The sequence below is a fragment of the Mobula hypostoma genome, chromosome 8 (genome assembly GCF_963921235.1).
Source record: "Mobula hypostoma chromosome 8, sMobHyp1.1, whole genome shotgun sequence".
Classification (NCBI taxonomy): Eukaryota; Metazoa; Chordata; class Chondrichthyes; order Myliobatiformes; family Myliobatidae; genus Mobula; species Mobula hypostoma.
Window position 1 is genome coordinate 149,727,027 of NC_086104.1, and position 24,011 is coordinate 149,751,037.

The following is a 24,011-nucleotide window of genomic DNA, read 5'->3' on the forward strand; positions in this document are numbered from 1 at the left end:
GGGTGAACACACAAAAAGCATCTGGTCCAGTCCATCACAGGCTAAGCTCTCCCCATTATTGGCCGTGTAATGATTGTTGGTGCCAGACTGGGTGGTTTGAGTATCTCAGAAACCGTTGCTCTCCTGGGATTTCCCACACACAACAGTCTTATGAGTTTACATTGAAAGGTGTGAAAAACAAAAAAAAAAATTCCAGTGAGCAGCCGTTCTGTGGGCGAAATTGCCTTGTTAATGAGAGAGGTCAGAGCAAAAATGGCCAGTCTGGTTCAAGCTGACAGGAAGGCGACAGTAACTCAATTAACCACACGCTACAACAGTGGTGTGCAGAAGAGCAACATGTTGAACCTTGAGGTGGATGGGCTACAGCAGCAGAAGACCAGGAAGATACTCTCAGAGGCCATTTTATTAGGTACAGGCGGCACAAGTGGCCACTGAATGTGTGTCTTGAAAATGACATGTGGAAAGGCGGGGAACGATTGGGTTTTGCTGGAATGTCCTGTTTACCATCTATAACACTCAGAGAACAAACTTCACTAATGCACACACTCCTCTGCATCCCATCTCAGAGAAATAGCTTCGAATTCTCTTGACAGGAATGTGATCAAGCACAGAAGGTATTTATAGAGATTCTATTACTTTGTCAGTAATGGATTCATCACAGGCTAAAGCCTCTCCACCATTGAGTGCATTTACAAGGATCATTGTCACAAGAAAGCAGCTTCCATCATCAAGGCCCCCCACCACCCAGACAATGCTCTCTTCTCACATTCAAGAACTCCAGAAGTTTCAAGGATCCACAATCTGCTGAGAGCCATATCAGCGGCATTTACGTCCGGTAACCAAGTAAGAAACAAGAGGTGGATGTGTGATCTCAGGAAAGCCATCTCATGTGAAGTGGCAATTCTAAACCAAACTTGAATCACTGAAGGATGCTCGACAGCTGTGGCAGGGCTGGAATGCTGTTACTTCTTACAAAGTGAAACCAGGCAACATCTTGTAGGGTACAAAAGGCTTCACTCTCAGATGAGCTCAATGCCTTCTTTGCTCACCTTGACCAACAAAACTATCACGAACTCCCACAACCCCTGGTGACCCTGTGATTTCAGTCTCTGAGGCCAATGTGAGAGCATCTTTCAGGAGGGTGAACCTATGGAATACAGCCCAGAAGGGATACTTGGCCAACACCAAAGACATGTGTTGATCAACTGGCTGGAGTGTTCACTGACACCTTTAACCTCTCGTCAGTCAGAGGTACCCGCCTGCTTCTAGCAGGCTTCAGTTATACCGGTGCCTAACAAGAACATGGTGGCCTGCCTCAATGACTATCATCCAGTAGCACTTATATCCACAGTGATGAAGTGCTTTGAGAGGCTGGTGATGAAACATACAGCTTCTATCTAAGAAACGACTTGGATCTTCTCCAATTTGCCTACTGGAGCAACAGGTCCACAGCAGATGCCATTTCATTGACTCTTCACTCAACCCTGGAGCATTTGGACAGCAAAGACGCATACATCAGGATGTTCTTTATTGACTACAGCTCAGCATTCAATACTATCATCCCCTCAAAGCTAATCAATAAGCTTCAAGACCTTGGCCTCAATAAATCATTGTGTAATTGGATCCTCAATGTCCTCACCTGCACATCCCAGTCAGTTCAAATTGGGAACAACATCTCCTCCACAATCTCCATCAACACAGCTGCACCACAAGGCTGTGTGCTGAGCCCTCTTCTCTACTCACCTTCCATTTATCACTGGGCGACTAAGCACAGCTCCAATGCCATTTTCAAGTTTGCTGACACCATGTCTTAGGCAGTATCAAGGGTGATGATGAATCAGCATATAGGAGGGAGATTGTAAATCTGGCTGAGTGGTACCACAACAACAACCCCTTACTGAATGCCAGCAAGACCAAGGAGATGAATGTTGACTTCCAATGGAGAAAACTGGAGGTCTAGGAGCCAGTCCTTATCAAGGAGGGAGATGGTTTGAGGTGGAGAGGGTTAGCAACTTTTAAATTGCTTGGTGCCATCATTTCAGAGGATCTATGCAGGGTACATAAGTGCAAATATGAAGAAAGCACGGCAACACATCTACTTCCTGAGAAATTTGCGAAGATTTGGCATGACATCTAAAACTTTGACAAACCTCTGTAGCTGTATGGTGGAGAGTGTATTGACTGGCTGTATCACAGCCTAGTATGGGAACAGCAAAGCCCCTAAGTGGAAAATCCTCCAAAAAAATAGTGGATATGGGCCAGTCAATTAGGGGTAAAACCCTTTCCACCATTGAGCACATTTACACAGAGCACGCTTGCAGAAAAGCAACATCCATCATCAAGGACTCCCACCACCCAAGTCATGCTCTGTTTTCACTGCCGCCATCAAGAAGAAGGCACACAAGCCTTAGCACCCACACCACCCAGTTTAGGAACAGTTATTACCCTCAACCTTCAGAATCTTGAACCAGAGGAGATAACTTCACTCGCCACGTCACTGAACTGTTCCCACACACATGGACTCACTTTCAAGGATTCTTCATCTTATGTTTTCAATATTTATTTCCTTTTTTTTTCTCTTTTTTATTTGCACAGTTTGTTGTCTTTTATGCACTGGTTGTTTCTCCGCCCTTTTGGGTGTGGTCTTTCATTGATTCTGTTGTGGTTCTTGGATTTACTGTGTATGCATGCAAGAAAATGAATCTCGGGGTTGTATATGGTGACATGTTTGTACTTTGATAATAAAATTATTCTGAAATAGGTTCAGCTCTTTGTTCGGGGTTTAACCAGCTCTTCTGCATTTCCTTCCTTCTCTCTGTGAACTTACTTTGAACTTTGACTTCAAACTTTTTGAGCATTGTGCTACCAAGCACCAGAGCACAAATATCAACTGGAAAGGGTCGGATATGCCTAAATGTCGTCCCCAGTTCTTTGTAACAACCAGCTACCCAATTAACGTAGTGAATGGGATTATTGGAAAACAAAGGCTTAAATTCACTTAGCACATTTGTAACTTGTAGATGCTTCAGAAAGCTTTGGTTGACAATGAAGTATTTTTTGAAGTGTAGTTACACACAAGAGATTTCGCAGATGCTGGAAGTCCAGAGAAGCAAACACAAAGTGCTGGAGGAATTTAGTAGGTCAGGTAGCATCTATGGAAGTGAATAAACAGTTAACATTTTGGGCCAAGAGCCTTCATGAGGATTGGAAAGAAAGGGGCAAAACCCAGAATAAGAAAGTTGTGGGGGGAGGGGAGGACAAGGAGGAAGGAATAGGAGGAGTACAGGCTGGCAGGTGATAGGTGAGACCAGGTGTTGCCTCCTGGATATAAGAAACCTTCAGCCAATTTATGCACATCAAGATCCCAAAAATTTGATAGTGACTGAACAAACCTTTTTTTTAATGATATTGATTAGATTTTAATGTATAGCCATTGATTTGAATGGCAGGGTGAAGATACATCTCCAGCAAAGGAGGTTTAAGGCTTTCCTTCTCTCCACTAGCCTGCAGGTCACCCTTGGTCAAGGTGTCATACCTGCTTAGCCCCCCGATCAGGGTCACATGAAGCCATGGGATCAGGTGGTGGATGGTCATATGAGCAGCGGGTGCACATCGCAAGTCCTGGTTATGCGACCACTGACACCAGGCAGACAATTTCTGAAGAGTATTGATAACGGCTGGGGTCACCCGTCTCGTAAAGACATTGCCCAGAAGAAGGCAATATCAATCTAGCAAACCATTCCAGTGGATAAGTTTAACAAGAACAATCATGGTCATGAGACCATGATTGCCTACATCATACGACACAGCACATAATGATGATAATGAGGGTCCTTAGGGATAATTTCCTTACCATCCGAACCTGGTTCAGGCCTGTCTCTGTGTGTGAAGGGTGGGTGACTGGGAGGATGGAAAGGGGGTTTGTTTTCTTGTTTAGTCTGTTGCTATTGCTGTTGCTTGAGTTGTTCTGCTGAGCATTGTAAGCATGCTGTTGGCACCGGAACTGTGGCAACACTTGCGGGCTGCCCTCAGCACATCCTTGAGTGTGCTGGTTGTTAATACAAATGACACATTTCACTATACGATTCATAGTACATGACATACGTCAGGGCGCTGGAGCAGGGAGCCAGTCGCAGACCAAGTACCGTGCACACTGTGATACTTATTGAGTAACCTATTCAGAGGGGCAACAAAGTCAGCGTCAAAGTTCAGGTGGAGATCAAAAACCCAGAGAAATTGAAAAATCAGAATCTGGAAACAGGCAGAGTCAAAAACCAGAACAATCAAGATAAACAGGTGAAATCAGGGTCAACAAACAGGCAGGGTCGATACTCAGAAGGACAGAGTTTAGATATGAATGCCGGAAAGGCTCAGGAAAACTCCCTGGCACAATCTGGCAAAACACAGGTGAAAACACAGGACTAAAAAACACTGAGCAATAAACAGAGAGGCAGATGATAGGTGGAGCACAATGAGACACAGGTAGCAGCAATACAGGTAATAATGGGAAACCGGTGAGGGGCGGAGTAATCAGTAATACAGGGACCGGAGTAGAGCAGGGGCAGGGACAGGAACACATGGGACATGAAAACAAACAACAGCACATGGCAATACAAAAACACAGAATGACAGCTAGGGGGAAACACACAAAAAGACAGAGTTCAACTGGAGGTACTGACAACATAATTAACTCTGTATCCAAATCTGAACGATGTATTTTAGGGGCCGCTGAGAGGATCCATTTGGCCCAAGCAACACACCTCATGTGAAAGATGCTGCACTTCTTCAGTTCAACCCTGGACTGTACTTCCTGGTTAAGATTTAATCTCATAACCTTCTAATTCAGGCCAGAACACCAAAGACCACGTAACAGACTCAAACCACACAATAATTTCCTTCAAATCCAAGGACTTTTTTTTTTACAATGCCTCCGAGAATTTAATTTACATTGCTTTGGAGCTCTGGGCATTGTAATCAACTCATTCCAGTTAACAATTAGATTGTTGATACAATTAACTTACAGAGTGCATTTAATAATTCAGCTTCAACAGCTGACATTAACAATCTTAAATACAGTTAATAATATTTCTGTTGATCAGTTAAATTATAACTTCCAGCCAATTATCAATGCAATTCTAAAACCTCAACATTAATCAGTTTATCAGCTATTCTAGAATCCAGTTTAGTCTGCTTGTCATTCAGAGTGTAAAGTGAAATAACTCTGAATCCAAATCTGAACAACGTGATATTTTAGGGTCGTCTGAAGGTACGTTAGGGGTGAGCAATATATCTCATCTGAAAGTTGGGTCCCCTGAAAATGCTGGCAGATGAAGAGTCTCGGCCTGAAATGTCGACTGTTTACTCTTCTCCATAGATGCTGCCTGACCTGCTGAGTTCCTCCAGCATTTTGTGGGTGTTGCTTTGGATTTCCAGCATCTGCAGACTTTCTGAATTAAGTTTTATAATGTAGCTACATTTTTTTCAGTCATTCAGAATAAGTGTTCATGAATAAAAAGAAGAATTTAAGATTTATGAAGTTCAAAGTCTGAAGTAAATTAATTATCATAGTACATAAAACCATAAGAACACAGCAGCATAATTAGGCCACCCAGTTCATTGAATCTGCTCCATCATTTCACCATGGCTGATTTATTATCCCTCTCAACCCCACTTTCCTGACTTCTCCCTGTAACCTCTGACACCCTTACTAACCAACAGTCTATCAATCTCAGCGTTAAATATATTCAATAAACTAGCCTCTACAGCGGTCCGTGTGAATGAATTCCATAGATTCACCACCCTCTGGATGAATAAATTCCTCCTCATCCCTGTTCAAAATAGACATCCCTGTATTCTGAGGCTTTGCCCTCTGGTCCTAGACTCATCCACTATAGGAAACATCCTCTCCACATCCACTCTGTATAGGTCTTTCAATGCTTGATAAATTTCAGTGAGATCCCACTCCCCTCAGTCTTTTAAATTCCAGTGATGACAGCCCAGAGTGATCAAACACTCCCATATGTTAACCCTTTCCTTACTGGGATCATTCTTGTGAACTCTCTCCAATGACAGCATACCTTTTCTTAGATAATGGGCCCAAAATGGCCACAACACTCCAGGCAGGGTCTGACAAATGCCTTATAAGCCTCGGCATCATATCCTTGCTTTGAAAATTTTCTAGTCCCCTTGAAATTAACATTGCATTTGCATTTCTTACCATCGACTCAACTTGAAAGTTAACTTTTAAGAAATCCTGCACAAGGGCTCCCAAGTGCCTTTACACCTCTAATTTTTGGATTTTCGACCTGTTTAGAAAGTGGTCCATGCCTTTATTTCTTCTACCACAGTGCATGCCCATATAATTCCTTATGCTATATTCAATCTGCCACTCCTTTACCCATTCTGTCAAAGTCCTTCCTCAACACGACCTGTCCCTCCACCTAACTTTGTATCATCTGCAAGCCTGGCCACAAAGCCATCAATTCTGTCATCCATATCGCTGACATACAACGTGAAAAGAAGCAGTCCCAATACCAATCCTTGTGGAACTACTCCTGTCATCTGCAGCCAACCAGAATAGGCCCCATTATTCCATCTTCTTGTCTCCTGCCAATCAGCCAATCTTCTATCCATGCTAGTATCTTTTCTGTAATACCATGGACTGCAAGAAGCCAGAAACCTCATCCTTAATAATGGCCTCCAACATCTTCCCAATCACTGAGGTCAGGCTAACAGGCCTATAATTTCCTTTCTTCTGCCTCCCTCCCTTCTTGAAGAGTGGAGTGACATTTTCAATTTTCCAGTCCTCTGGAACCATTCCAGAATCTAGTGATTCTTGAAAGATCATTGCTAATGCCTCCATAATCTTTTCAGCTACTTCTTTCAGAACCCTGGGGTTTAGTCCATCTGGTCCAGGTGACTTCTTCACCTTCAGACTTTTTAGCTTCTTAAGCACCTCTCTTGCTTTTATGCTGTCTTTGACTTCCCTTGTCAGCCATGGTTGTCTCACTCTCTCTTGAGAATACTTCTTCATCTTTAAAATATGTACACATGGACAGATCAGCTTCCACCACAACCCACACCTTTTCCATTCCTGAGCCACAGGGTCCCTGGAGGCATCCCAAGATATCAGCCTGTAGTATGGTTCCTCACAAGCTAGGTATCTGTCCATATGTATCCCGAGAGTCAAGTGTCAGTGTCAGCTGACAACCATAGGTCATTCATCTGCCGAAGACTTTACTGTGGTATGTTCCATCTGAACACCTTCACTGTAATCCTCTCTTCACCCTCACTGGAACAGGACCCAGAGTGTTAAAGGGGAGGCACAGTATTGTGGTAGTGGTTAGCGTAACGCTACTACAGCACCAGCGACACGAGTTAAATTCCCACCGCTGTCTGTAAGGAACTTGTTCGTTCTTCCCATGACCACATGGGTTTCAGAATCTGAATCAGAATCAGGTTTAATATCACCGGCATGCGTCGTGAGATTTGTTGACTTAGCGGCAGCTGTACAATGCAATACATAATAATAAAAAAAACAAATGAATTAAAGTAAATATACAGTACAAAAAGTAGAATTAAAAAAAGTAGTGAGGTGGTGTTCATGGGTTCAATGTCCATTCAGAGATTGCAGAGGGGAAGAATCTGTTCCTGAATCATTGAGTGTGTGCCTTCAGGCTTCTGTACCTCCTACCTGATGATAGCAACGAGATGAGGGCATATCTTGGGTGCGGGCGAGTCCTTAATGATGGACGCTGCGTTCTAGGCATCACTCCTTGAGGATGTCCTGGATACTAAGCAGACTAGTGCCCATGATGCAGCTGACTAAGTTTACAACCCTCTGCAGCTTATTTCAACCCTGTGCAGCCCCCTTACCAGATGAGGATACAGCCAGTTAGAATGCTGTCCACAGTACATCTGTAGAAATTTTCAGTGTCGTTGGCGACATACCAAATCTTCTCAAGCTCCTAATTAAATATAGTTGGTATTGTGCCTTCTATGTAGCTGCATCGATATGTTGGGTCTGATTCGATCTTCAAAGATATTGACACCCAGGAATTTGAAATGGCTCTGGGTACTCCGGTTTCCTGCCACAGTCTAACCATCTGTGGGTCAGCCGTATAATTGGTTACATGGGTGTACTTGGGTGGGGAATGCTTGTTGGGCCGGAATGTCCATGCAATATCTCTAAATAAAATAAAACTATTGTATTGGAGAGTCAGTGTTCATATTTACAATGCGGGCTCCCTGAATTACGAATGATCTGATTTGGGAAAATCCAAATTTACGTAAATTCGCCCATTCATTTCCAAAACATTTTTCAAGCTAGTAATAGTAATAATAAAATATTTCATACTGTTCATTAATTAATATATTCCATTTAGTTGAATTATGGATGGTGTTGGGGTGATTATTCAACAGAATGAAAGAATTGTCATGAGAGTATGTCGAGTGATATGATATACACCCAGTAGCTGGTTTAAGAGGTGGACGAGCACATTAATGCAAATATCTGATCAGCTAATCATCAGCAACTCAATGCATAAAAGCATGCAGACATTGTCAAAAGCTCCAGTTGTTGTTCAGACCAAACATCAGAATGGAGAAGAAAAGTAATCTAAGTGACTTTGACCATTGAATGATTGTTGGTGCTGGACAGGGTGGCTTGAGTATCTCAGAAACTGCTGCTCTCCTGGGGTTTTCACACACAACAACCGACAGTTTACAGAGAATGGAGTGAAAAACGAAAAATATCCAGTGACCAGCACTTCTGAGGGTGAAAGCGCCCTGTTAACGAGAGAGGTCAGAGGAGAATGGCCAGACTGGTTGAAGCTGACAGGAAAGTGACAGTAACTTAAATAACCACACATTTCAACAGAAGAGCACCTCTGAATGCACAAACATCGAACCTTGAAGTGGATGATCTACAGCAGAAGACCAACATACACTTAGTGGCCACTTTATGAGGTACAGGAGGTAACTAGTAATGTGGCTGCTGAGTGTAGATATAGAATGACATGGGATTAGTTTCATTTGCCATCAAGGATGGCAGAAACACTGTGGGTCAAAGGGGATGCTCCTGTGCTGTACTGTAATATATCTGCTGTAAAGTGGACATTCCTGAACTACAGAGAAATCTGCATACAGTTCAGTTCTCCAGAACGGAAGCTTTGGGACTACCTGTACAGTAATAGAGAGATCACTTGAGTGGAGTATGATGTTCTTCTAAGGCAGGAGTTCCCAACATTTTTTATGCCATGGACCCTTAACATTTTCCGTGGAAGCAGGTTGGAGACCGCTGTCAATTGGTGGCTGTGGAGGCTGATGTGGGATCCACATATCCTGGTGTAGTGTGGGCAAGAGTAAGTGGCGGCTGTGGTTAACAGTTGGGCCTTTTGGTTGTTTAATCTCTCCTTTCACAGCTGCTGCTTGTTCTCTGCAGCATATCGGAGATCGATCTCATGTAGCGCAGCTCCCTCGAACAGATATCCCCCAGGCGTATTTACTGTGTGTAGTCTATTTCTTGTTTTTAGACGTGGTGTGGAATTTCTTCAGACTGATTTTGATGTGATCTTCAAAGTGTTTCCTTTGCCCACCAGGGGTTTACTGACCTTCCTTCAACTGGGAGTAAAGGATCTGTTTGGAGCGGGGCGAGTTAGGCATCTGAATGACATGACCTATCCATCGGAGTTGGTGTTGCTTTATCGCGGTGGAAATGCTGGTGTTAGTGCATCTGTCCTTCCGGCTGATCCTTAAAATCTTCTGTAAGGATCCATGGTGATATTGCTCCAGGTACCTACTTTAAGTGGTACAGAACCAATATCATGGAGAGTGCTAAAGAGTCCAAATGTATTTGATGTCATTGGTCAATCTGAAGTAAAAACATCTGGACACTAGGTGGCCACCAGGTTCATCTTGTTTTATTTTATAAACCATGTTTCTGGTGTTCAGCTTTCACCAGGGCTCTCTCTCCTTCCCAGATTTGGTCTGAATAATGTAGCTTTGATTCCCTGCCCGGTGTCTGTCATTACCACTACAATGGGGTCTGCTCTTTGTTCCTTTCTTCAGCTGTGCAGCACTTCAAGAAGTTTCTTTGTTAAAGCTCCCTTTTCAATGTTCAGCAGCAAAGCGTATGATCTCCCGTCTAGGAGGAGGCCTTTTCAAAGTTCAAGGTAAATTTATTATCAAAGTATGTATATGTCCCCATACACTCAGTGACCAATACCCCTGCGACAGCATGGGTTTCCTCTGCATGCTCTGGCCTCCTCCCACAGTCTACGAAAGACGTACCAGTATTGTGGGTATACTATGTTGGCTCAGTAAGTGTGGTGCCACTTGCAGGCTGCTTCCTGATTTTTAAAAAAACTTATTTTATTTTATTGAGATACAGCATGGAATAGACCTTTCTGGTCCTTCGAAAAATGCCTCACAGCAATCCCCGGATTTAATCTGAGCCTAATCATGGGTCAATTTACAGTGACCAATTGACCCACCAACCAGTACGTTGCTGGACTGTGGGAGAAAACCAGAGCACCCGGAGGAAACCCACGCAGTCACGGGGAGAATGTACAAATCCTTACGGTCAGTGGCGTGAATTGAACCTGGGTCGCCTGTATTGTAAAGTGAATAGGACTGTATAGTCATAAAAGATTTCGCCATTAAAGGAGCGGACATCATTATCGGATTTCAATGGACAACCGAAGAGAGAAGAGAGAGTGCTAACCACGAAGCTACTGTGTCTTTGATGCATGGCATAGTTCAATGTTTTAATGTACATGCGACAAATAAGGCTAATCATAATAGAATAGATCTATTTTGCTCTGATTCACTTTGCCTTCTGCAGCTTCTTTAACATTTCATAGCCTTTCTAGCCACTTAAAAGAAAATTCATGTTCTTCTCTTGGCATGAGAAGGTAATGGAATCTGTCACCAAAAACAAGCACTGAAATTCCAAATGCTCAATTATTCAGTGTATGCTCAAACCTGTTCAGTGCCCCTGGGGTTGGCGACAGGCACACACTGCAGTCTGAAATCCATCTTCACATCCAGTCCCGGTCAGAATCACAATCAAGTTTATTTATTTACTGAGATACAGCATGAAACAGGCCCTTCTGGCCCTTCAAGCCGTGGCGCACAGCAATCCCCCGATTTAACCCTCGCCTTATCAAAGGACTATTTACAATGACCAATTAACCTACTGTGGACTGTAGGACCAGAGCACCCGGAGGAAACCCAAGTGGTCACGGGGAGAACGTACCCACTCCTTACAGGCAGCAGTGGGTATTGAATTGAGTCGCTGGTACTGCAAAGTGTGCTAACCACTACACTACCATGCTGCCCAGTATCACTGGCACGTGTTCTGAAATTTGTTGTTATGCAGCAGCAGTACAGTGCGATAAATAATAATAAAAACTGCAAATTACAGTAAGAAAGAGATATGGTAAAAATGGTTAAATTAAATAAGAAATCCAAAAAGAGAAGAAGAAAGAAAACGTAGTGAGGTAGCGTTCATGGGTTCAATGTCTATTCAGAGATCTGATGGCAGAGGGGAAGAAACTGTTCCTGAATCGTTCAGTGTGTGCCTTCAGTCTCCTGTACCTCCTCTCTGGACCCAATGAAAAAAGAGCATGCCCTGGGTGATGGGGATCCTTCATGATGGATGCCACCTTTTTAAGGCATGGCTCCTTGACGATGTCCTGGGTACTGGGGAGGCTGGTGCCCATGCTGGAGCTGACTAAGTTCACAACTTTCTGCAGCTTATTTTGATCCTGTGCAGCGGTGTCCCCACCCCACCCCCATACCAGACACAGGATCAATTTATTGCTGCTTCTTTGACCAGATGTTCAAGACTGTTTTCGTCATGAATGAATGTGCTGTACTCACAATACATCCTTGACTGTCTCCGATGGTCACATAGAACAGTTCTGGTCACCTCACTATAGGAAGAACATTGAGGCTTAGGAGACGGTGCAGAAGACGTTTGCCAGGATGCTGCCTGGTTTAGAGGGGCATGTGCTATCATGAGAGGCTGGACAAACTTGGGTAGTTTTCTCTGGAGGCCAGAGGCTGAGGGGAGATCTGACAGAAGTTTATAAGATTATGAGAGGGATAGATAAGAGTAGACAGGGGGTATTTGTTTCCCAGGGCTGAAATGTCTAATAGCAGAGGGCATGCATTGAAGGTGAGAGGGGGTAGGTTCAAAGGGGATGTGAGGGGTAAGTTCTTTACTCAGTAAGTGGTGGAGGCCTGGAATGTACTACCTGGCATGGTGGTAGAGGCAAATAGATTAGAAGCTTTTAAGAAAGATTTGGGTAGGAACATGGATGTGAGGAAAATAGAGAGATGCGGACATTGTGCAGGTAAGGGGGTTAGTGTTTGGGTGGTTTTGATTTGCTTTTTAGATGGTTCAGCACAACACTGTGAGCTGAATGGCCTGTTCCTGTGCTGTACTCTTCCATGTTCTATTTTCTAACCCAACAGACATTGAAGTGAATTAATGTGTAATGTAGGGAACACTACAGTCCAAGCTGAAGACATAGAACCCCTATGATTGACAAGATAATGGCCTGCTTTTAATGATGTTGACCTGGATCTAAAATACCCCTGGACCCCAAGGCCACCTCTACTGCTCTCATCATGCTGTCCCAGCTACCTGTGGCCACCTGAGAGGGCAGGTTTAATATAATGATTAGATTAGCTCTATTTGTCACCTATACATTGAAACACGTATTGCTTGCGGCAAATCGAATCAGCGGGGATTGCGATGGCCAGGCGGAAAGCGTCACCGCGCTTTTGGCGCCAGCGTAGCATTCCTACAACTCACTAACCCTGACCCGTACGTCTTTGAAATGTGGGAGGAGACCAGAGCACCCGGAAGAAGTGCACATGGTCACAGGGAGAACTTACAACCTCTTTGCAGACAGTGACGGGAGTTGAAACCTCGATCTTACAGCTGGCACTGTAAAGTGCTGCACTAACCGCTCTCACCCTGCTGCCCTCACCTGAAAAGCAGCATCTCCCCCTCTACTGCTTGGAGCAGCAAGTCTGGATTTTTGTCATGAAGTCTTCCGAGGATAACAGTAAAAGCAGATATGCTGGAAACAGTCGGAGACACTCAGTAGGTCAGGCAACGTTTTGAAAAGAGAATAGTTCTGACAAAGTTCCAAGTCACTTCTGAAGACTTGAAACATTACCTGTTTCACTTACCCTGTCTCACCCACTGTTTCCAGCTCTTTCTGTTTTATATCAGATTTTCAACATTTGCAGTTTGTTGATTTTCATTCTTTGGAGAATGAACTTGAGCCTACAGCCTCCTGAGACGGGAGAGCTACTGACTGGGGAAACTACAGCACCGAGTGAGGAAAATACTGAGACCACAGACATTCTCCTTCTGTAATGTTCCATTCCTGGGTGATTTGCAACATTCCCGGCATTTCAGCTTTGGCAGATGTGGTGGGCCGACCAGTCACCGCAAACAGCACCTGCTCTGCTCAGTCATCTCATTCACCACAGTTGTTCTGCTTCAACTGCGTGGAGATTCGATGTCCATTGCAAACCTCGCACCAGTTTGATTACACAAAAGCTTTATTTGTCGCACGTATATCGAAGCACGGGAAAATGCAGTGAAATGCATCAAATCACATCAGGAGGGTTTGGTTTGCTAGGAGCAGCCTGCAAGTGTCACCAAGCTTCCAAGCACTAACATAGCATGTCCACCTATGTCCTTTGGAATGTGGGAGGAACCCAGAATACCAGGAGGAAACCCATGCAGTCATGGGAAGAAAGTACAAGCTCTCTACAGGCAGTGGTGGGAATCGAAACCATTCGGCGATCACTGGCACAGTTAAGGGATGTGCTAACCACTACACTACAGTGCTCCCGCCAGTCTGTACACAGCAAGATTGGGACAGGCCCTTGACCTCTATACTGATTGCAGGAGGAATGTTGGTCAAGCATTGAATTACATGTGTCTCACTGAAAAATATTTTAAAAATAAATAGCACCAAATGATACCCTGCTAGGGGTGCACAGCCAACATTATGCCTGAAAGAAATGCCTCCCTCCCTCACACTGTTTATAGCCTCAACCAAGTCCCTCATTAGCACGCAAACACGAGGAAATCTGCAGATGCTGGAATTTCAAGCAACACACATAAAAGTTGCTGGTGAACGCAGCAGGCCAGGCAGCAACTTTTATGTGTGTCCCTCATTAGCACCATAGGCTTGAGACAGGTAGATGAGTCTACAGTTCTCCTCTGCCCTACACACGCAGGTGTCCATGCTAAAGTTCCTTTTGTCTAATTCAAGAAGCCAGCCACAGTAGCGATAACAGAAAATTCTGAAAAAAACTCATCAGCATCTAGGATGGAATCAGAATCAGGTTTAATATCACTGGCATATGTCGTGAGATTTGTTGTTATGCGGCAGCAATGCCTAATAATAAAAACTGTGAATTACACAGTAGGAAGTGTTTGCATATATTCACACATATAAGTTAAACTAAATAAGTGGTGCAAAGAAGTAGTGAGGTAGTGTTCATGGGTTCAGTGTCCATTCAGAAATCTGGGGGCAGAGGGAAAGAAGCTGTTCCTGAATCATTGAGTGTGCGCTTTCAGGCTCCTGTACTTCCTCCCTGATGGTAACAATTCGAAGTGACGGGGCTCCTTAATGATAGAAGCTGGCTTTTTGAGGCGAAGATGTCCAGGAAGCTGGGGAGGCTCATAATGGAGCCGATTGAGTTTACAACCTTCTGCAGCTTATTTCAATCCAATGCAGTGCCCACCTCCCCAGCCCCACCATTCCAGACGGTGACGCAGCCAGTTAGGAGGCTCTCCACAGTACACCCGTGGAACTTTGTCGTGGAGAGTATTCTAACTGGCTGCATCACCGCCGGGTACGTGGGGAAGGGCGGGGTGGTACTGCGCGGGAGAGGCAGTCAACAATTTTAGTCTCGTTTACAGATACGGGCTGTAACAGGCCCTTCCCGGCCAACGGGTCTGCGCTGCTCAATAACATCCACGTGACCAAATAGCTTACTGATCTGTATGTCTTTGGAATGTGGGAGGAAACTGGGGCACCCGGAGACAACCCACATGGCCCTGAGGAGAGTTACAAACTCCTTACAGCGGCAGAATCGAACCCCTTGTCACTGAGACAGTAAATAGTGCTATGCTAACCGCTAGGCTATCGTGCCACCTATGTTGGATCTTCCATGTTCACTGTTGTTTCCCCTGCACAGACAGAGACACAAGGGACTGCAGATGCTGCAATGTGCAGCAACAAGCAATCTGCTGGAGGAACTCAGCAGGCCGAACAGCAGGGCTCAATGCAGGGTTTCGATCCGAAGCGTCAACAATCCCTTTCCTCCCACAGATGCGGCTCGACCTGCCGAGCTGCGCCAGCAGTTTACTGCCTGATCTGCCGAGATTGCCCAGCACTTTCTGTTTCTGATTCAGATGTCAAACATCCACAGTTTCTCGCTGACTCTCACAACCAGTGTTAGCAGGTAAATTGTGTAGGAATATGTTAAAGAGTCCAGTCCAGCGACCCCCTCATAAAACGTCCACAAATAGTGCAGAAGACAGAGCTCCGACAGATTATTTTTCACTGTCCAACACACTCAAATGACCCTTCCCCACCTTATTGCAAACCCTAAAGTTCTGTCATAGTAGTTGAAGAATACTGACAGGACATAATGTAAACTGTACGAATATTTTCATTGTTCACAAATAACAGGCAAAAAATCATTACTTTGGGCAAGGTCTCTGAAGAACCCAATTAAGGAAGATAAAGACCAACACCCGATACGCAGAGAAAGAGTAAAAAACACAAATCATGCGAATAATAGAAGCGAACAACAACGTTCCAAACCAAACTGGGTCCTTAGATCCGAAAGCCTGGAGTAGGCTCATGAGGTGAAGCTTATATCAGCCCATTTCACTCAATGTCTCCTCAGCTGGCCCCTGAGATTCCTGGGAGTCAAGATAGTCAATCCTTGGTGCAGTACCTCCAAGATAGTAAGTGCTCCCGATACAAAATTTTACACAGTACTTCAAAGTTTGGCTAATCACAGGCCAGAGAGATTCTCACAAGATGCCCTGACTCTTGTGCACTAACCTGCTTGCGATAAAGGTCAGCATGCATATCACCTGCCTAGTCCCCATCCCCCATTGCACCACATTGTACGAGGACACTCCAGACAATAGCTGCTTCCAGCCTATGCTCTCCATAAGCTTCTCCATTGTAAGCAACAGCCATCCACCCATTCCTCGGGTTGGAAGCATCAGACTTCTTGTAAAGGTGGGACTGCTAATAATCAGAGTGAGGAGCAGAATCGCAAACCCCACACAAAAGACTGGGCACACAGGTATAATCTGTCTGCACACACTGCTCCGATTTTTAGAAGACTCAGTGTGCTGTCACTTACAAAGTCAGAACTGCACGACTGACCCCGGTGAGATGCGGAGTTTGCTCTGGCCGACTGGGCGGATGAGATCTACAGTGAGATCCCACATCCAGGAAGGTGGTTCAGTAATGCTCTATGGAGAGCAAAGGGCATGACAAGGGACAGAAGTCATGGTCATCCACTACAACCAAGGAAGACCCCAGTTGTGATGACTACTCTTGCCACGGGACTCGGACTTCCGAGGTCGAGAGAGAGAGACCGCCCCAGTGCAACGGCTTTTCCATTTTAACAAAGCTCCCAGACAAGTACTTTTTGTGCATTTCACATCATCTAAAGCACAACAGAACTACACAAATCTAACCGTCATTGTTGGATACAACGGACGACCAATCAACAGACTACTCCACTACTGGAAATGGTCATACCGGAAAGGTCACTGAGGGAGATGCTCCTGGTTCAGTACTTTCCCATCAGGAAGTTTGACGTCACACAAACTTCGTTGTCAAGTTTAAGTTTATTGTCATTCGACCGTATACTGCTAAACAAAACAACGTTTCTCCAAACAAGATGTACCACACAGTACACACAACTCACATGCAACACATACAGAAATATTACCACAATCAAATGAGCAAATAATCAAATATATTCCAGAAGATTGACATGCAGCATTAGGAGCTTATAAGACACAAGTTAAAAAGTAAACAGTAGGCCCTCAACCTAGCCAAGTCCTGAAGAAGCCAAACAACCTCCTGCAAGCTGCCGATGCCAACAAGTAGAAACGGGATTATTCCTCAAAGATCTTCTAAAAGTTCAAAGGTTGGTCTATGAATTAAAGCCTAAGGAAGCCTAGGGCTCAAAGTACTGGTGGAAGAGCATACAGTCATGAGGGGCTTAGGATGATTGCACAATCTCTTCTTCCTCAAGGAAAGGGAATCAAAGACGATAGAGGATGGGCCCAGGGGTCAATTGTTTCATGCACAGCAGTGCATCGAGCATTGATAGAACAAGGAATTTTTTCAGGCAGGGTAAATAACAAAACTTTAAAAATAGCAACACACATAAAAATTGCTGGTGAACGCAGCAGGCCAGGCAGCATCTATAGGAAGAGGTACAGTCGACGTTTTGGGCCCAGACCGTTCGTCAGGACTAACTGAAAGAAGAGATAGTAAGAGATCATTGACTTCTCTAACTTCCGTTAATGCCCCACCTGCCCGTTGTACCCCATCCGTTATTTATTTATTTATCATTATTGTATATATATATATTTTTTTCTCTCCTTTTTCTCCCTCTGTCCCTCTCACTATACTCCTTGCCCATCCTCTGGGCTCCCCCCACCCGCTTTCTTTCTCCCTAGGCCTCCCGTCCCATGATCCTCTCATCCCTTTTGCCAATCAACTTTCTAGCTCTTAGCTCCTTCCCTTCCCCCTCCTGTCTTCTCCTATCATTTCGGACCTCCCCCTCCCCCTTTCAAATCTCTTACTAGCTCTTCCTTCAGTTAGTCCTGACGAAGGGTCTCGGCCCAAAACGTTGACTGTACCTCTTCCTATAGATTTTGCCTGGCCTGCTGTGTTCACCAGCAACTTTGATGTGTTTTGCTTGAAATTCCAGCATCTGCAGATTTCCTCATGTTTGAGACTTTAAAAATAGGAAAGGTTTGAGGGATATGGACCAAATAAGGAATGGGACTAGTTTAGGTGCTTTTCCTGCTCAGCATGGAAGAGTTGGGCTGAATGGCCTGTTTCTATGGTGTTACTCTATGATTTATTGAATGTTTTCTGTGCAATCGTTGTCAGTGCTTACAAAGGAATGCGGTTGGATGGAGAGTATTCGGGCAGGTCAGACCTCTAATGCAGTTGAAAAGATCTTAGTAAACCTACACCAGCCGCCGGAGGTCAATATGAAATGGCTTGCCACAGTTTTCTAAAATTAAAATTCCTGCTCACGGCCAAAATTACGGCACGATAAAGTAGCGATAACAATCTGGGTTCAATTCCTGCCATTGCCTGTAAGGAGTTTTCACGTTCTCCCCGTGACCGCGTGGGTTTCCTCCGGGTGCTCTGGTTTCCTCCCACAGTCCAAAGACATACCAGTTGGTAGGTTAATCGGCCATTGTAAATTGTCCCATAATTAGGCCCGGGGTAAATTGGGGATTGCTGGGTGGTGTGGCTCAAAGGGCCAGAAGGGTCTACTCTCAATGAATAAATAAATCCAACTCTATCCCTGCAGTGATTCAGGAAGTTAATTTTTAAAAGCATGCAATGAAATTTGGGGAAATGGTCATACGTGCTGCCCCCAGCTCATCCCGAGTTTGAGTTGGCTGTTAATGCGCATTGAACTGTATGTTCTGACATACATGTGATAAATAGATTAATTTAAATCAGAATTTTCCAATCCCCTCCCTTTCAGCCAGTGAATACTGGTACAGAGATGGTTCCTCTTCTTCACAAACACAACTAGACCAACAGCTTTCAGCCTGATACCCAGGGCCTGACTCTCTCCGTTTGGAATACTTTATATAAAAATAAATATTGTTTGTCACCCCCGCCCCTCGAAGCAGGGCACCCAGTTTCTGCAGAACATCTGAGAGAAAACAACTGCTTGGAACTTTCATTTTTGCTGCAGATTCAAGCAGCCATCTCCGCTTTCCAAACATTAAAAAAATGTTCCCCCCCAATTCTGTAAAAAAAAACAACTGCACACTTAACAATTGTATTTCAGCCTGGCAAACTAAATGAAGTATTAATACTTAATACTATTAGGCACAAACATAGTCGCTGTGAGAAGGAATGAGCCGGATCGCTCCCCAGATATGATTGTCAATATTGGGGAGCCCTGCCACATCCGAGACGCTTTGTCAAGCCAGCGGGACTTTTGATGGGAATCCTCCCCCGATGGTGATTAGTCCCCTCCCGCTCCCGGTTGCTCGCACATTCCGGGTTTTCGGGACGGGGGGAGGGATTCCTTACATTTCAGGTTTATCATCTGGGGCAACACTTATCTGGACACCCTTGTAAAGACACGTTCCTTCCCCCCACCCCTCCCAAACACTCTCAGAATGGGGAGAAAATGAGTCAGTGCGGGGATCTGGTCTTCAATCAATTGACAGGGATTTGTTTTTTTTAATTTAGAACGGCGCACTGCCTCTCTGCGAAAAGAAAAGGGGGTTTCTTCTGCGCGACACATACAATGCAGCTAAAATGTTTATGGAGCTTCTACGCTCCTTCATTCATCCGGTACTCACTCTGTGCGGCTTGTCCACGGCAGCTCCTGTCCGGAACGCCATTCCCTTCAGTCTGAACTAGAAACCTAACACTAGGTGCCGCCTGCCGGTTGTGTTTTTTTAAATTTATATATATATAAGACAGGCGAGTGGATAATCGGTCACATTGCAGCCGGTCTAAAAATACGAGCAGGACCAGAGGGTGGAGCGGCCCATCTTCTCCCCACTGCTCGCGGGAGGCCCATATGTTGAATTCTCCTCAGCGCTCGGCTGGAGCACCGGCATCTGGCCCGCTTCCAGCTGCAGGCAGGGGCGCGGAGCATCCATCCGCAAACTTTCAGCCCCTCCTGCGTCCCTCAGACCCTGCCCTTCCAGCCCTGGTGGGGCGGGCGCGCGTCTGCCTGGCCGCTGTCAGAGGGGGTGTGAGGCGGTGGTGCCCCACACCAAGGGTGAGTCTGGGAACATCTAATCTGCACTACCTGCACTGGTCGAGGGTTGAGGGCAGAGGAGGGGGAGGGACCTGTTTGGGCGGAATTGGAGAGTGGTGGATAGAGTTTTGGAGAGGGTTGGCTTCTCTGGTGGACACATGTAGCAAAAAAATAAGAACAAAGGGCTGTGTAAGAGCTGGGGCTGGGCAAAACCACAGCCAAAGATCTGTGTTCAGTCCTGACCTCAGGTGCTGTCTGTGCGGAGTTTGCAGGATCTCCCCTGAGACTGCGTGGGTTGCTCTCATTACCTCCCACAACCCCGAAATAGAGAGGCAACACACTAGCACAATGCTATCACAGCCCCAGCGACCTGGGTCCAGTTCCCGCCCTTGTCCGGAAGAAGCTGGTACCTTCTCCTCGAGACTGTGCTAGTTTCCTCCAGGTATTCCGGTTTCCTCCCACAGTCCAAAGATGGGTTAGTAGGTTAACTGGTAACGTAGGGTGCCGCGGTCTTGCTGGGCCAGAAGGGCCTGTTACCATGCTGTCCGACAATAAAAATGTGCAGGTTGGTTAAAAGCAACGTACAAAATGCAAGAGGAACTCAGTTCTGGAAGTGCCCATGGTGGGAAGTGGATAGGCAACATTTTGGGTTTATAAAGGGAAATGACCCGAAACACTTAGTGTCCATTTCTATGCCCCCCCCACCCCCGTAGATGATGGCCAGACCGCTGAGTTCCTCCAGCATTTGCTGTGTTGCTTTAAATCCCAGCATTTGCAGTCTGTTGTGTCCCTGGGTTGACAGGTCAATTGGATGGGGTGGGGGTGTTGATAGAACCTGGGAGATGAGAGAATAAACTGGATCTGAGTGCAGTGGATGTGAACAGGTGGTTGATGGTCAGCAAGGACTGGGGAGGTTGTAGAGCCTGTTCTCTGTGCTGCGTCTATGTTCTTGGACGACAGGAGGAGGAGAGGAGCTTGGTTCATTGCTCCCACACTGTGAGTTACCCAGCGTGTACCGTGGCTAACATGACCCCTCCAACCTGATGGTACAAATATCAATTTATCCATCCGGTGAACAAAACTCCCCCTCCACCTTCCTCTATTCCCCACTCTGACCTTTTCACCTGCTTATTACTTCCCCAGGTCCCTTCTTCCCTTTCTCCTACGGTCGCCTCTCCTATCAGATTATTTCTTCTCCAGCCCTTAACCTTTCCCACCTACCTGGCTTCATCAATCATCTTCCAGCTCGCTTCTTTCCCCTCCCCTCACCGCTTAATTCAGCCATCTCCCCCTCTTCCTTCTCAGTCCCGAGGAGGGGTCTTGGCCCAAATCGTAGGCTGGTTATTTATTTCCACAGATGCTGCCTGACCAGCTGGGTTCCTCCAGCATTTTGTGTGTGTGTTGCCTTAACCCAGTAAAAACATTTAATCCCACTACCCCATTATCATTCTCGCTCAGCCCATACATAACAATTTGAATATTTTTTTATTATTATTTATTATTTCCATGTATACTTTTCACTCTGAAAGCTTCACACAAGCAAATAATTATGGGCTTACTTCGAAGGACTCTTCGTCCCATGTTCTCAATAGTTATTGCTTGTTTATTCATTATTGTTATTAATTTTTCTTTTGCACATTGGTTGCTTGTCCACCCAGTTGGGTGTGGTCTTTCGTTGATTTCATTATGGTTCTTGATTTACTGAGTATGCCGGCAAGAAAAAGAATCTCCGGATTGTATATGGTGACATATATGGTGTACTTCGATAATAAATTTACTTTGTACTTTGAGCTTCATTGCATCTTGGTGTATATGACAATAAACTGATCTAGTCCAATCAGTCCGGAAACCCGCCCGACCAGCCTTGGTATGTGAGGACAGATGGACTCCAGCTAAGTGGAGAATCAACCCTATCCTCACTTAAATCTCATAAACCCACAAAGAATTACAACAAAGGGAAACTTCTTCACTCGGAGGGTGGTGAGAGTGTGGAACCAGCTGCCAGCACAAGTGGTGGATGTGGGTTCGATTGCAACATTTAAGAGCAGTTCGGATAGGCACACAGATGGAAGGGGTTTGGGAGGGCTATGGTCCTGGTGCGGGTCCATGTGTCTGGGCGGAATAACAATTTGGTATGGACTAGCATGGCCGAATGAACCTGTTTGTATATGACTGTAATTTAGCCAGTCAACCCCGCTGTAGATGACTGAAATTAATTTTATGCAACTTTTGCCCCACTGCCATCAGATCCATGAACCGATGAACGCTACCTCACTATTCTCTTGCGTTATTTATTTATTTTACAATTTGTTCTATCTTGCAGTAATTTATTTTATGTCTTGCACTGTACTGCTGCCACAAAACATCAAGTTTCATGACATATGTCCGTGATAAATAAGACTGATTTTGACACTAGAACTAGTGTCTCAAGATCCTCAAGATCCAGGGGAGTAGATTTAGGACAGAGATGAGGAGTAACTGCTTTTCCCAGAGAGTGGTGAATCTGTGGAGTTCTCTGCCCAATGAAGCAGTGGAGTATACCTCTTAAGACAGGGTTGGATAGATGTTTGCATAGTCAGGGAATTAAAGGTTAAGGGGAAAAGGCAGGTAGGTGAGGACGAGTCCGTGGCCAGATTAGCATGAGCTGATGGACTACTCCTATTTCTTATGTTCTTATGTTCTACCACCTTCAGCACTGTTCTGAACAAATTTTCCATCCTTTAAAGGTAGAATCTGCTGTCGTACCTGCTTCCTTTGCTTTTTGAACAGATTGTTTTTTGAGACTGGAACAATAGACCAGTCACTATGAGTCACTCACTCCCCCAAGCTCCAACTGGCAGGTGAAACAGTGTTCTACATAAAGGCTCTGTAGCCATGAGTGCATTTTACATGGCAGACCAATGGGCATATTTCCCTTTGTGACTCCAGCAGGATTAAAGCCAACACAACACAAGGATGTGGCCAGGACTTGAGCTCCTGAGTTATAGGGAAAGGTTGAATTGAGTGGGATTTTATTCCCCAGGAACAAGGATTCCAGACCCAGGGTCTGCAGACCCCTTGGTTTATGCTGAGGCTGGGAAAGGTTGGGAACCCCAGCCTAGAAGATCGAGGAGAGATTTGATAGCGGTATACAGAATTATGAGGGGTATAGATAGTGTAATTGCAAGCAAGCTATTTCCACTGAAGTTGGCTGAGACTAGAACTAGAGGTCATGGGTTAAGAGTCAAATGTGAAATGTTTCAAGGGAACGTGAGGGAGAAACTTCTTCACTCGGAGGGTGGTGAGAGTGTGGAACGAGCTGCCAGCCGAAGTGGTTGATGTGGGTTTGATTTCAACATTTAAGAGAAATTTGGATGGGTTGATTTGAGGGCTATGGTCTGGGTGCAGGTCAATGGGTTAGGGTGAGACTAGGCAGAATAATTGTTAGGCATGGACTAGATGGGCTGAAGGGCCTGTTTTTGTGCTGTGGTGTTCCGTGATTCTATAACGCAGGCTGCCGAGGTAATGAGGCCTTTGTATTAGACCACTCACATGAAATATTTACTGGAACAGCCAAAGTGTTTGAATCCCAAAATTCTACAGAGATCAGCAGATGTTGAGTTTAAGAGCATTGCAAGTATGTAGAGTGGAGGTAGACAATGTTTTGAAAATCAAGGAACTGACAGCTATGGAGATCTGGCACAGAAGAGGAGTAAAACACACTGGAACTCAGTCACGATGAAGAGTCACAGCCAGAAATGTTGACTGCTTATTTGCCTCCACAGATGCTACCTGACCTGCTGAGTTCCACGGGCATTTTCGGTGTGTTACTTCAGGTTTCCAGTGTTTACCCTCTCTTGTGGTCTCCAGAAGAGGAGTTGTGGCCTGGGGAGACAGATTGCTTTGAACTTCGGGGCAGTTTACGAGGGGCCTGCTGATCCTACTTACTGGAGTTTCTGCATTTGTCGCAGCTACCC

The 24,011-nt window shown here is 45.2% G+C and overlaps 1 protein-coding gene across 10 annotated transcripts in view; it reads right to left on the reverse strand.

Annotated features, from left to right (window-relative positions):
- LOC134351041 (ankyrin-1-like) overlaps nt 1–24,011 on the reverse strand; it is a 315,455-nt gene that overhangs the window by 257,053 nt on the left and 34,391 nt on the right. For 9 of the 10 annotated variants that reach the window (XM_063057044.1, XM_063057043.1, XM_063057040.1 and 6 more), the window contains exon 1: nt 19,649–19,820. The exons of the other annotated variant lie outside the window; for it this stretch is intronic. In XM_063057044.1, the coding sequence (XP_062913114.1) occupies nt 19,649–19,690 (42 nt within the window). In that variant the 5' untranslated portion in view covers nt 19,691–19,820. Of the gene's footprint in view, nt 1–19,648; nt 19,821–24,011 lie in introns of those variants that run through there. 10 annotated transcript variants of the gene reach the window in all.